The sequence below is a fragment of the Pteronotus mesoamericanus genome, unplaced genomic scaffold (assembly GCF_021234165.1).
Source record: "Pteronotus mesoamericanus isolate MK-2021 breed Mesoamerican mustached bat unplaced genomic scaffold, CSHL_Meso_final contig_50, whole genome shotgun sequence".
NCBI classification, from domain to species: domain Eukaryota; kingdom Metazoa; phylum Chordata; class Mammalia; order Chiroptera; family Mormoopidae; genus Pteronotus; species Pteronotus mesoamericanus.
Window position 1 is genome coordinate 44,841,069 of NW_026555186.1, and position 15,259 is coordinate 44,856,327.

Sequence of the window (15,259 nt, forward strand, 5' to 3'; positions counted from 1 at the left end):
GCTGGGTCCTGGGAAAAGGAATGTTGCAGAACTACCGCCAGCTCCCTACGCTTCCCCTACCCTTTCCCTCACCGCTGCAGAAGGAGATTTCTAAGAATTGGCCTCCTCTTCTTGGTCCTGTTTTCCCCAGTCACCGGTTTCCCATCCACGCCATGGTGCTCCTCTAACTTCACAAAATGCCACTGTGAGGGACCTCATTCGGCCTGTGCCTCTGGCCCTACATGGAGACTCCTTCCTCATTACTCCTACTTTATCAAAGTGTTCATCTAGGTTGAAATAATAAAATAGAAAAACAGAAAAAGGAATCAAGGCTTGAGAGTTAACTAGGATGTGATCATGGCAGCATTTGAATGTTGGGCCAGAGCCCAGGTTGCTTGTGAACTCAAATGCAGAGCAGGGTGAAGCATATAACACCAGTGTTTGACAGGGGGTCTGTAAGACGGTAAGAGCCAAGGCGGCTGTATTTCACTCAATAACAACACGCATGTGGGTGCACTGCCCTTTCATGAACTAGGATCTACACATAACACCTAGACAGAGCATGAGAGTTCATGTGGCTCATACGCTGCCAGTTGCCCGCCCATGGTCTCCACCTGGGGACCTGCTTCTCTGTATAAACAGAGGAAAACCTCAGACAGGTTTTGAGCAGGAGGATGGCATGACCAAGGAACAGGGGAAAGGACAGGTCTGCCAGCACTGTACAAGTGGACAGCAGGACGAGGCCCGTGGGAAGGCTGCAAGGCTTGTTTGAAGGCCATTGTCGTGAGTGATGAGGACCTGGACTGTGTTAATGACTGAGATTTTTTTTTTTAAGTTGGATAAAAGAATAAAAAGGAAAATTCAACAGGGCTTCGTAATACACTGGACAGGGGCAGAATCAAAATAATTATATGGTCCAACCACAGATCATGGAGGAAGGTTTGAAGTGCATGATAAAGCAAAAGGGACTGACTGGGGGGAAGGACACTGTCTGAACTGCTGGCAGCGCATCCATGTAAAGACAGTCCATCAGGCCGGAACTGCACCAGCAGGACCCTGGGAGGAAAGGCTAGGAGAGAGGAATGTGGGATGAGTAAAGATCAATGAGAAACGTCTGCATTTAAACGTATTCTCCGAGGGAAGGAATAAAAGGAGAAAAGAGCAGAGGACAGAGGTGGAGTATTCGGGGTGGTGAAGAAGAGGCCCGATTCAACCTGGCAGATAAGCGAAAATGGAGAGACAAAGGTGGAGGTACAATCCCTGAATGCCCAAGAGATTATAGGCATGGAAAAGCTTGGGACAATCTCCTCTGATAAAGGCCACAGAAGCTGACTGCGAGGTCATTGGTAGGCTTGAAGCTACCTTTTCGAGTAGATGGGTCAGATTTCCTAGCAATAAGGACACAGCACAGGAATTTAAGACCATGTCTTAAAATAACTTGGCACTAAACACACACACACAGGCATGCACAAGCTAGCTCTGAAGGCTTTACACGTGGGGATGAGAGATGGGGAAGATAAACGCAGCAGAAGCCCAGCCATGGAGAGGCTGGAGGCTACCCTGACTTGCTATGTTGTGGCTTTTGCTCTGAAGCCACTTGTTAATTTCTTGTGCTTTCTGAACTAAAGCTTCAGTGGGAAGCCCCATTTATACCACTATGATAATGAACCAGCTAATACGACAATCAGGAAGTAGGCAAAGTTCTGACCAAATAGAAAGTGAAAGCAAAAATAAATTCCCCTCTTTTCAAATCTGCAGCAGCGTGGTTTAAGGTAACATATTAACATTTCTCTTAAATTTGTCTTTAAGTCAGAATTTTTCAGCAAGACTAATGGCCAGAATTGAGGGTATAAAACTGCTCTATTGAGAAGGTTTTGTGATCAAAGGTGAGATTCTGGGGAAAGGGGGAGAGCCTGGCACCACCGTGTTGGAAAGTGTGTGCTCAGTGGTGGGACTTGGCTTTTGGATCTTCTGCTTAACTGGCTCGCTCTCTTTTAGCCTTTCCCAAACATTTGTTGCAACACTTGGTCTCCAGTCCCAGGATGTTTTGTTCACTGTAATGCTATTGAAGGTACAGGGCAATATAATGAAAAAGTCTATAAGATCAAGGGTCAAAGAACTATATTTTTGTCTTGTGGGATTTTTAAACTTCCTGGGTGATTTTAGAAAAGTCACTCCCCCTCAGTTTCTTTATCTGGAAAGGTACTAGCTAGCATTTAAAGTCCTTACAAGTTCTACAGTTAAAGGCTATATAAGTAAATATCAAGGCTTTTTTCTCAGCTCTTACCAAAAAGATACATCATTCTTGGAGTGTGTCTGCTACAAGTTGGGGCAGATCTACTTCTTAATTTAGGTTAGATAATTCAAGTTATAATAACTACAATAATAATTTAACATTTAACATTCATTACATGCTTCCTATATGCTAGTTGTTGAGCTGTGCCAACTTCTTCACACAAGTTATTTAATTTAATCCATCATGAAGATGGTATACTTAGTACAGTATATTATAGGTGAGGAAACTAATGCTCAAAAAATCAGAAATTTGCCGCAGATCATACAGGTAAAAGTGGCAGAGCTAATATTAGACCCAGGCACCCTACTTCCCAAACCTAGGACCTAACAAATAAGCTATTTCATTTTTCAAGTCATCAGAACTTCAATGTAATAGGCCAGTTTTGGTTTTATGTGTCAGAGGGTTCTGGAACAGAAAGATTTGGTATCTATAATTGAATACTTATCTAAAATATAATTTAACCATTATTTTATTCTTCTTTGTCTTTATTCCTATAACAATACCTGTTGATCTGCATTAATACTGTAAATTGGAAAACTGAAGTATCTGTTTAGATAAGTAGCTCTCCAGAACTTGTTAATGATAAAAATGAAAATGAATGGAACACATTCATGAATTTAAGTTGGAGCAGGGTGGCAGTCAGAATTGACTCACCTATATTAACTATATTGTCCTAATTTTATATATTTGGTAGTTTTACCCTTCTGATAAGAATAAACCATTTTAGTTCTATTTACAGAGGCAGTGAATTTCATTTAATTTGTGTTTTCAGAGGTAGCCTAAGATGAAGAGGACCAAAACAATTTTTAAAATAGTCAGTTAGGATATTGTAAACTCAAATTTTATTTCCATAGCTTTTGATATATTGGAGGTAGTCTGAGTGTAAACATGTAGCTTGACCTGCATCCTTTATACCAATAGCCATAGAATAAAGCCATTCAGTTGTGTTATTGATTGACAGAAGTAAAGTCCAGTGTCATTAATAATGATTCTGGTATCCAAAGAATATTTTCTTTGTGACTTAGGAAGATAAATTAGAGACACCTGTGCAATTCACTTTTAGGTCTCCAGGATACTCTTAGAATGATGTAGCCAAATGTTAGAAACATTCAACATGCAATGCATTTACATACCTGCCTTCTGCTCATTGTACAGAAATGCAGAGGGGATTCGTTCCATGCAATTTGAAGGCAGAGTTCTTTCATTTGAGCTCTAAAAAATTTGTATTTGTAATAACCAGATGATAACTCAATTTCTACTTTATGCTGTAGATATTTGGCCTGGTTCTGACAGAGAGCAGGCTTTCTTCAATCACACACATTCTCTTACTTTTTAAGGTTTTATTTATGAATTTATTTATGAATTTTTTATTATGAAAAAGTTCACGATAAACTTTTTTTTCTTCTAGATTAAATCAACGTATTAAAACATTACTCGGATCCTGAGTAACAGGAGTAGAGTCAATACAGCGCTATGAAGATCTATGAAATTTAGCCCGCATTGTGACTTGTCTTCTAGAGAGTAGATTTAGTGTTCATTCTTCTGCAATGGTTAATTCACGCAGAAAATTAGTATTTAAAGTTTACATAAGATTTTATTATGCAGCAATCATCCTACTCGAAATATGCTTTTGTTCTCAGTTCTCAATGCCATCTAGTGATCAGTTCAGTAAGGACCCTGGGGCTCTCCCGGTAGCCACCAACGGGGAACCATTTCCTTGGCGTGAGCTAAGGCTCCCCAGCATGGTCATTCCCATCCACTACGACCTTTCTGTCCATCCAAATCTCACCTCTCTGGACTTTGTTGCATCTGAGCAGATTGAAGTCTTAGTCAGAGATGCCACCCAATTTATCATCTTACACAGCAAAGATCTTGAAATCACAAATGCCACCCTTCATTCAGAGGAAGATTTGAGATACAGGAAACCAGGGAAAAGGCTGAACGTTTTGAGTTATCCCGCTCATCAACAAATCGCTCTGCTGGTTCCAGAGAAACTTCTGGCTGACCTGAGATACTATGTGGCTATTGACTTTCAGGCCAAGTTAGCTGATGTTTTTCAAGGGTTTTATAAAAGCACGTACAGAACTCTTGGTGGTGAGACAAGGTAAGGTGTTGCTCCAGATGTTTACAGTCTCTTGTGATACTTTCCTTATGTCATACCTCTCTTTGCCAGGAGCATGCTTCAGCAATCGTTTATGAAAAGCCCAATAAACTGTGGGAACCTAGGAAGAAGGAGAGGCTCTACCATTCCTTATGGAAATTGCAGTAAAGTTGGGAAGAAAGAATACTAAGGCATAAACAGCTGGAAGGAGAATAACTGGGAGTAGAGGCCAGAGTGACTGTAATAAGACAGATGTGTTTATGTGCTACAGGAAAGGATGACATAGGGAAGGCTTCTCAAGGGGGGTAGGCCTTGATCTGGGATCCAAAGGAAATATAAGTGAGATTCGGGTAGAGAAAGAGGAAACAAAGGTATGTAGGTTGCCCAGGAAGCAATGACTCAAATCCAGGAGGCAGGAGCAAGTCTGTTTGGAAAACTGAGAAATACTGTTTATTCAAACAGCTCATGTTTATTGGGTGCATGCTTTATGCCAGACACTGTTCTAGACGCTGACTGTATAGGGGTGAGATATGGGCAAGGTAAATGATACGCATTTTGAGGGATATAGACAAGGTGCTGTAATAGGGAGTAAGTGGAGCAGGGGTTTGGGTCTACTTTAGCTGAGTGGTCAGGGAGTTCCTTGTCAAGGAGGCGCGCTTAAACTGAGTCCTGACAATTTTTTTAAATGGACACAATCATGAGAGTGTATTAGGGCAAAGTGCCCCCAGAAAAGAGAACAGCAAGTGCAAAGCCTGTAACCTGGGACTGACTGAGAAAAGAAGGCCAGTGCGGCCTAAAGAGCATGAGCAAGAGAGAAGTAAAGTTGAAAGGGGTCAGATCATTCTTGAAAGGAGTTTAGGATTTTACCGTAGTGCAATGAGAGATTATTAGAGGGTTCTGATCTGGTCTACGCCTATAAAGATCAGGTGTATGTTAAGGATCCATTATAGAGAGGAAAAAGTAGAAGAGTAATCATTTTGGAGAACATTGCAGTAGTTCAGGCAAGGAACGGTGGCTTGGGCCAGGCTAGTCGTGGTGCCTTATGGAATAAATGATTAAACTTGGCATTTCTTTTGGAGGGTAAAACAGACTGATTTTGCAGACATATTGGTTAGGTGAGGTGGGAAAAAGAAAGGCTAAGTTTGTTCTTCAGAGCCGGGGTCCATCTGGGAGGAAAAAGAAGCCTGGCTTCAGTGCTCTATCACCTTTTATCAGTTGTGGTCAGTAGCCAGTTAGAGGAACCCAGATACAATGGCTTAGCACACAGGGGCTAAATTATCGCATGAGGAAAGAAGCCCGGGAGTAGGGCATCCAGGCTTGCTGCAGTGCTTCTCAGTGTGATCCAGGACCCAGACTTCTCCTACCTTCCTGCTCAGCCACCCTTGGCATATATGGCTTTCTTTCTAATACAAGAGGAGCTGTGTACCTCTAGGCATCAAGTCCACATTCCATTCCAGGCAGGGAAAATGGCGAAAGTGGGAAAAAGAAACATTCCAGCTGAATCTGACTCCTTTGGCAAAGCTTTCCCACCCAGTGACTTCAATGAGGCCACAAGTCCTATGCCTACCAAGTTACAAGGGAGTTGAAAGATACATTGAACAAAGTCTGTGTTCTGCTGGAACTGAAGAAGGGGAACAGGTGTTAGCAGGCAACCTTAGCAGCGTCTTCTGCATACCTCCTCTTCCCTTCCCCACCTTAGTTACTCCCGGCCTCTGAAGGCTCATACACCCACCCCCACAGCCCCAGCTGCCCGCTTAGGACAGTCCTTCCCTCCCCCCCTAGTGGGGAAGCTCCCTCCCACTGCAGCCTCAATTATTAGGGGTCTGCTCTCAGGTCCAGCATATAGTGGGTACAAAACCTGTCAACTTCTTTTCACTAAGGTACCATGTGACCTGGGATGGCTTTTCTTAATTTTTTTTTCAAGTGACAAAGGCTCTATCCAAAGGAAATACTTGTTAAGAATATCATTTTTGGAGACATGGGAAAAGTTTTTGGAGTAAGGGCTGGAGGACTTCCAGCGTGCCGCCTGTAATTAGCTGCAGGCTATTTCTGACTCTTGTTATGACTTTCCTGATAGCTTCTCTTTTCCACTCTGAATTATACGATTGCTGGTATTATTTTCCAGTCTGAATTGTACAATTTCAGGTATTATCAAGGTGATTTGTCTACTTGTTACAGTGTGAAGGCTGAAGCTGCTTTGCTAGCAAGCAGAGGGAGCTAGGAGTATCTGGGGCCATAGGTCCCCCATGGAGACCTTTAGCCAATTATGGTACAGAAATATGAAAGCCCAGCTCCTTGCCTGCAGTAGGGGGAAAGCTGAAGGTGGCGCTCCCATTGCAGAGCTCCTGGGGATCAGGCTAAAGCTGGGGCCTGGCCTGGCTGCTGCTTCTTCCCTGTCCTGCTTCCCTCACTCCTTTTCTCTTGGCAGCATGTTCTTAATAAATTAGCATCTATTTCTTGGGAACACACCCTAAGACATGACCCAGAATTAGTCATATGTCTGACTGAGATCTCAACCGGTTTAGAGATGATACTAGCCTACTAATTTCCCAGTTAACGTTGACCTCAAATTGACTGGGCATGCCTCTGTCAGCCAATTACTAGCTAAGGATCCTGGTAAGGTCACTCCAATTCTCTGAGCCTTAATATCCTTGTCTGCTAAGAGAATGAGGGGGATTGGTAAGCAAGGTGCCCAGCATATGCATTATTCATGATTGGCAGCTACTAAACTAAAATTTATCCTCATTTATTTCAAAAAAGAAAGCCTGGATTTTCTAAGATTATAGTTTGAGAAATCAACTATGTCACCTCCAGGAATGATAAGCTATGTCTTGAAGGTACAAATTCATTTCTTTTTTGTTTTCACTTATGTATTCTGGCTGGGGTGCTTCTTTCCACAGAACAATTGCAGTAACACATTTTGAACCAACCGAGGCACGAACAGCTTTCCCTTGCTTTGATGAACCACTATTCAAAGCCAACTTTTCAATCAAGATAAGAAGAGAGAGCAGGCACATTGCACTATCCAACATGCCAAAGGTATTGCCACTTTCAGAAATACTGGGTAATTGTTCCCCAGTTGAGCCTTTATCTTTGTTGTGTTGCTTTTAAAAATGTTTCCTTTGCTTTTAAGACTTTAGCCATTAATTTGTTTTATGATACATATTATTTAATAACCCCAGTCCTTCTAGGTTTTAACAACATCTTGTTTGGGGCATTGTTATACCAGAAACTTTTTAAAAAACAAACCAAAGTGATTTACAGTTTCTTTGCGTTCATATGGAAACATTGTTCTTTCAGATGAGTGTTACTTGGCCAGAGATGAAGGTCAGAATCACGCAGAACAGTACTTCTCTAACTTTAATGTCCACATGAATCATCTGAGGATCTTGTTAAAATTCAGATACTGACTCAGTCAGTCTCGGGGTGAGGCCCTAAATTCTGTCTTTTTAACAAGCCCCAGGTGATGGATGCCACTGCTGCTGGTCCAGGGCCCACACCGGGAGCCCTAAGGATCTGGGGACCCCTGCCTGGGCCCCACCCCAAGTGGCCTCATCTAGTATTCTGTGCTGAGGCTTGGAAGTCCTTTTTCATTTTTTGAGTCCTGTGGGTAGCTCTTAAAAATTTTTATGAAAATTATTCATTGCGGTTATACACTTTTTTAAAATAAAAGTGACCTTTAAACACTTTTACTTGGCTCATTTATACTCAAAATGCAGAGACACTGAAAGACACAGTGGGCCCTGAACTTCATTTGGCATTTCCTCACTAATGCTGTGCTTGCCATTTGTGTTGCTGAACCAAACGCAGAATGTTTCCTCATCACGACTTGTGAAGTAGGACAAAAGCAGAGGCTCTCCTGACAGCGGGTCGAGCAGCACAGAAAGCAGCTGAGTCAGGTTAGCCGGCCAGGGGCCCCGCCCCCTTTCCTCGCTGTCCTGAACAGTGAAGGCTTCCATGGCTGAAGGGCAGAAATGAGTTGATCAGCTAGATGCCGAATTTCTGAGATTTCTGTCTAATGTTGGAAAAGGTATTTGCCCTGAAATACTGGCAGGGCAGATCAAGGGCAACAGTGACAGCAGCCCATTTAACACCCATCGCATAGTTTTTCCAAGATTGTAAATACAGCGATTTAATTAGCCCTCTCATTTTCAGGTAAAAATGATCTGCTACCTTAACGCCCAATCTGCTTTGCAAAGCGTAGTCCTGTCTCTTGGCTGGAAATTTTTTACTAATAGAATTTTTTGTATGAATAATCATGGATGCTAAAGTAAAAATACAGTTCATAAAGCCTTTTAATTAAAGAGTGATGCAAACATAAATTAACATTTTGTTAGAGTTTACATTTTCTGCTTTTAGAAACCTCTAGTAACTTCTCATATTTGAATAAGTGAACACATTGAAAATACTTTACACAATTCTTGAATCTTTGCATTGCCTCGGGTGACTGGGCCGGTTCTCTGGATCATGCCATTGTTAGCAAATATTGGCTTAACGTTTTGCTTCGCATTTACATGGCCAACCCAGGCTTCCGTGGTTAGCCAGAAAAGAGGAGAACTGAAGTCATGCTACAGTCATACTCTCTAGATAATAATAGTCGCAGCATTTAAGAAGTATTATGATTGGTGGGAAGAAACAACACATACTAAGTTCTCAATTTGTTTAGCTAAGAATACAAGATTTAGGAGAAATGAGGTGGTCAGCCTAGCGCCGGTAGAGGCCGCATATCTTTTGGGCATTTCTTTGTGCCCTTCACTCTGTAAAGGAACACACGGCTGCTGATGGCACTTGCTGTGCAAACAGAGTCCTGCCGTGTTGAGAAAAGAGCTAAATCCTCGTTTAGCAACAAGTGTTTCATACATGGAGCTTACATCACCATCCGGGATGAACTCACACTAACCCTCCATCCACTTCCATTTCAGGTGATGCTAATCTACGTGGATCACCCTCCACCTCTATGGGCTACATCTTTATCTGGGGTCAAAAATCAGAGGGAATGCCCATCTGTCTCCTAACCATCTTTGCCACCAGTAGCCTAGTGTCACAGACTCTCATTTTCCCCATAGTACCACAGCCTTGCCTCCTCCTCTCGTCACCCCTCCACACACTGGACTAAATGGCTTTGCTGGCGAGTTGGACCAGAACCCTACAATGTCTTCTCCCTGGTTCCCACCATAACCCTCCCTTCTGCTAGGAGTATGTAGCCATAGGACTCTGGCTGAATATCAGAAAAAAAAAGGGGGGATTATTTTGGGGCAAAATTAATTTGTCCTGTATAAAATGCTAACTTCCTTAGAGTATTTGGTCAGTGTGTTCTCCTTTATTGGAACTTAGGAACGGAATTTTTTTTTTATAGAAATCTGTAGAATTAAATTCTGTAGAATAGCACAAACATTTGTCATTGAAGTAGGTTAGGCAGTTTATGGTAATATTTCAAGCTATTGCCTCTCGCCAAAACAAACTGCAACCTTAACCAAACACAGAAAACATGCTCAATAAGCCCTGGTTAGCACTGCCACAAGCCTGACACTTTGAAAAGGGTGGGGGGCAGTGTGAACGGTGGAGGGGAGGGGAGCAAACTAGCCCAAGAGTTATTACCAATTAGAAGAAAGTGGTATTTTCAGATTACTGGATCTGACCCACTCGGCATTTAGGGGTATGGTACCATACTGAAGATCATCTCTGGGACAAGCTCTCCAGAGCAAATAAAGATAGAATTCAGTAATTATTCAGCAAATTTGACAGCTGCAGCTGAGGAGTCTGTAGGCCTAAAACTTTTGCTTCATCAGTGCATGGGAAGAAGCTTAAATTACTAATGACCTCCTTGGCCTGACTTCTTTCATTGTGAAATCAATAAGGCAAAGATAAAAATAAGACTATGACTAAAGCTGTCACATAGCGAGTGTCACACGCAAGTGAAAGAATGAGCAATGTCTTTGGAGTCACACGGTCACATCCACATCTTGGCCTTGCTGTGGAGCTTGCCGTGTGATCTTGGGCAATCAGCTAACATTTCTTCACCTGTGAAATAACACCTACCTCACACAATAGGCAAAGCATCTAGCACAGTTTGCCTCCCTTTCCTTCCGCAACAGAGATTTACTTATTATATAACAAAAGGAAAGGGATCATTCTCTGGTATTTTTCCTTAGAAGTGCAGAACTTAATGCCAATTTGGAGATTACTGCATTTCCAGAAAGGAGAAGCATCTATGATGTTTTTATGCTTTCAGGCAACAATGTAAGATTGGGATACATTTTGGAATCCCCAAAATAGTGCATTGTGTCTTCAAGAATGTCCAGGGATAAGAAAAATAAAGGGAGGCAAGGCCACAGAATGTTGTGAGAGGCCGCTGATCTCCTACAAGGGCGTCGAGTGTCCTTCAGAGTGTCAGGCTTCCCTCAACCTCCCCTGGCTTAAGGCACAGGCACTGTTGTAAACTACTCCAGTTTTCAAATACTGATTCTTTTCCTTCTTTCAGGTTAAGACAATTGAACTTGAAGGAGGCCTCTTGGAAGATCATTTTGAAACAACTGTGAAAATGAGTACTTACCTTGTAGCCTACATAGTTTGTGATTTCACGTCTGTGAGCGGGACAACCTCATCAGGGGTCAAGGTGAGACTGAGAGCCAATTTCATACACAGCACAGAAACGTGTCCTAAGGGCACTGAGCTTCTATTTTCTTAAGCTTTTTCTTTTATCAAAATATCATGCTTATTTTACAAACTACAAATATGTAAAAAATAAAGTATCCATAATCCCAATACCAGGGTGTAATTTCTGATAATATTAGTGTTTACCTTCCAATTATTTTCTATATGTATGTCAGTATATGACAGTATATACAGTAACAGAATATATTATATATATACACTATTAATGAAATAATATATGACAATGTTCAGTCAATCTTCACCATAATAGGCAATAAAAATAGAACCTAATTAAACATTTTTCTGTAATATTATATTAATAATTGCTTAGTACTATACAGTATGGAAGTACCATACAGATTTTTTAAACAACATCTTATTCCAGGACATTCACATTGTTTCCAATTGTTTTCCTTGATGAGAAGAGGTCTTCATAATTTTTAGAGTCTTCACTGTTTGCAAAAATTTACAATACCCAATAACTATTTTATAAAGTTTTGTCAACATCAATAAAGACATTAAAATTAAAAAGAACTCCTTACCCTGAGGAACCAAATGATCAACATAAAAGCATATTCAAAGAACGATAAAATAGTGCTTATGAAAATAGCTATAAAATGGCTATTGCAATTTCCATACATATTATACCTACATGTATGTAGATATATACATATCACGGCATCTCTGCACATAGGTTTGTATGTGCATAGCTATAGATAGATGAGAGGTCAGATGGCACTTTATTTCAGAGAACAGTCTGCTGTCAGCTTCCTTGGGTTCTTATCCCAGGTCTATAGTACTCCACCTGGGTGACTTGGAGCAAGTTACATAAACTCCATGAAGATAATAGCTATGCCACAATGCTACTGAGGGGACTTAGGTTTAATGTAAACTTTTAACACAGTGCCTGGTAATCCATCGAAACAGGGTGGCCATTAACATATCTTTCCTATTAAAGTTCTGAAGAACTTTAATTAATTTGGAGCATGAAAGCAGATAATGAAATGAAAGTAGCATTATACTTGAAATCCAAGAAAATTAAAATCTAACCGTATTCTTTCTACTTAATTACTTTAAAGAGGGTCAATGAACGTATTTGTACATTTTTGAGTTTAAAGTAAACTAGACTTGGAAGAGGGTGGGGGAGGCTGGATCCAGTAAGTTCTTGAAGGCTTTCCCACCTCATAAAACTATGTTTTATTTGAACTGTGCTAGTAGTCATAATTTTGGAAGGGTTCTCAAGTGTACATCATGCTGATGAGCTCAGGTGGACTCTCTTGACTGAATAGGTTAATATATTGTAGCTTGAAATTTATAATTAACACCTACCAGGGGTATCCAAACTTTTGGTGTCTCTGAGTCACCACTGGAAACTTTGTGATTACGCATTGCAATGCGTAAATCACAATGCAAAAGTTGTTTTGGGCCACACATTAAATACATTGCAACGCGTAATCACAAAAAAATCTCATAATGTTTAAAGTAAATTTACGATTTTGTGTTGGGCCGCCTTCATAGCTATCCTGAGCTGCAGGCGGCCTGTGGGCCACAGATTGGACACCCCTGACTAGGAATAGATTGTTAATAATTCCTAGGTTGTTTATAATTTTCATGAGTGGCCTTTGCTTTCATACTTTACAGAATATCTTATCTCCTATCGACAGCATGCTTTAGTAGTATCTGAACAATTTCTTGGAAAATGCAGTCTGCCTTTCTTTGGGTGAGGGTTGTTAGCAACGGTACTGTGCCAGGGAGCTGTCATTCAAAGGCAACTTTTTCTGATCAACATTTCGCAGGTGTCCATCTATGCATCCCCAGAGAAATGGAGTCAAACTCATTATGCTTTGGAAGCATCATTGAAGCTGCTTGATTTTTATGAAAATTACTTTGATATCAACTATCCACTCCCAAAACTGGGTAGGTACAAAGTCCATGTCATTGTCTTTATTTTTGCTTATATAATTTGCTTTAACTTTTTTCCTTTTGTATGTGATTTAAATGAGCACTGAAGAGGTTCATTTAGCAGAGGCAGCAATAATTTGTACTTCAGAGATGATCCTTGAGTGAAAAAATAAGGTATTTATGAGAAGCCCAAGTAGTGTGGACCATTTTTCTTTTCATTTATTGGGTTTAATATTAAAATAGCTGTATTGCATATTAGGATTAGTTGGATGAATTTTCCGGAGCACATTTTTTTCTATACCACATTTGTAAAGGACCAGTAATGTTTTATAAATGTTGCCAAAGGTTTATGCAAGCAGCTGAAAATTGTCCCTTCATCTATTTTCTGTCTTGCAATTGAGGTTGGAAGATAAGAAAAACTGTGGCAAAGATTTTAAAAAGATTTGAAGAGAATAGATCATTTGAATATGGTAGTAGATCTTTATATTAAAAAACACATAGTCTATCTTGGTTTTAATTTTTTATCTTAAAAATAAACCTTGTGATTTTTATAATGTTGCAGAAAATATAAAAACTATGATTTAATTTTATAACATGTAGATTACTTTTTAAAAGTTTCTGACAGAGACAAAACATTTATTTTTCTTTGGGATATTAGGAAATGCTTCTTATCATATCTTTCTTGCCCTTTCTCTCCAACCTCTATACATTTTTTTCTTTTTACAGAAGGTAAAAGGAAACTGTAAAAGACATCAGGAGCTTATTCCTATAGTTCCTGAGTGCCATTGTACTATTAGAATGTCGGTTCTATATAGTCCTTAGCACAGATATACTTAATTCAGTTTATACACAATCCATTGCTGTCCTCTATGTCAAAAGTCAAGGAAAGATCAAATAAGACCCATCAACAAATGCAGCCTTGGAGAGTATATGAAATGTATTTTTAAAGTAACTGAAAATAAGGATGCAGTTTAAGAAAAAATAGAGCAGGTAAGTGTCTCTAGTGGCTTTGGGAAATAGTCCAACTAATAGGAAATCATCAGGGCAATTTAGAAAAGGAGTCATTCCCACACTGAAGTGCTAATGAATACTAATTATTAGTTCTAATTTTGTTTTCTATTTTGTTTTAAGTATTTGTTTATACATCAGAATTAACCAGTACTAATTCCAGACAATGCAATTATAAGCCAAGTGGCATGGTTCATTACAAACTTAAAAAAAAAACTACCTTCCTTTTTAGCCAAACAGTATTTCTTCCAAAACAGCCAGGCAGACAAAAAAAAATCAAGATTAAATATTAGCCAGAAATTTTAATTTTCTAACCTACATGCAGTCACTGGCAAAGGATGTACAGACCCACACACACACATACATGGATACAAGTTAACCTACATTATACCTGAGTTGCTGAAAAATGATTAAATTTCACTCCCACTGCCCAAGACTTAGGAGGTAGAGGAAATATCAATGTTGAAAGGAAATTGAGGTAAAAAAGAATTGGTGCTCACCGCATTTTTTCTCTATGCCTTAAAGGATGTTTGCTCATAAGAGAGGCCATATGTGCCTGAAATATTAATCGCAATATTGACTACAGATTGTTCCTAAAAGTGTTATCTTGAAATTAAAATCTTTTAACTTGCTATTTTTGTAGAAATGAGTTCATTATATGTTTTGGTGAATTTCAAACACATTAAAAATTATTTGACACCTTTTATTTTAAAAGTTTTTAGTATACTAAATAAATTATTTTCATAGCATTAATGCATCCATGGTATTTTCAGAGTCCAGCAGTTTTTGAAAAAAAAATATGGTTAAATGTCAATAGGTTGTATCAGTTACAACCAAAACTGTATTGATAGAATATATTCTACTTGACCTGGGTACTGACTATATTTAGTACAACTATTAGACAGCATGTCAATTGTCAGATATTCTTGATGTTTTTAGAAAGTCTGCTATATACACTGCAAGGACCATAATGTACCTGAGGAAGAAGAAAATCTCACCTCTGGTGTGGAAGACATAATTATCAAGTGTGGTTGTTCTTATGTTTTAGATCTAATTGCCATTCCTGACTTTGAAGCTGGAGCCATGGAAAATTGGGGCCTCATCACATATAGAGAGACGTCATTACTCTTTGATCCCAAGACCTCTTCTGCTTCTGATAAACTGTGGGTCACCAGAGTCATAGCCCATGAACTAGCACACCAGGTACTTGGTACTCATGAAATTTTCTTAGTATCAGTCCAAAAGAGCATTCATTATACAGAATTCCACCAATATTCCTGAAACAATATAAAATTATCATACAGGGTCTGGCACAAATA

At 39.7% G+C, this 15,259-nt stretch overlaps 1 protein-coding gene across 1 annotated transcript in view; it reads left to right on the forward strand.

Annotated features, from left to right (window-relative positions):
* Positions 1-1,722: 1,722 nt before the first annotated feature.
* The window catches only part of ERAP2 (endoplasmic reticulum aminopeptidase 2), a 36,533-nt gene continuing 22,996 nt past the window's right edge, over positions 1,723-15,259 (forward strand). Inside the window, exons 1-6 of the mRNA XM_054578288.1 lie at positions 1,723-1,751; positions 3,684-4,379; positions 7,277-7,415; positions 10,858-10,992; positions 12,827-12,947; positions 14,989-15,143. Of these exons, the coding sequence (XP_054434263.1) occupies positions 3,823-4,379; positions 7,277-7,415; positions 10,858-10,992; positions 12,827-12,947; positions 14,989-15,143 (1,107 nt within the window). The 5' untranslated portion in view covers positions 1,723-1,751; positions 3,684-3,822. The remainder of the gene's footprint in view (positions 1,752-3,683; positions 4,380-7,276; positions 7,416-10,857; positions 10,993-12,826; positions 12,948-14,988; positions 15,144-15,259) is intronic.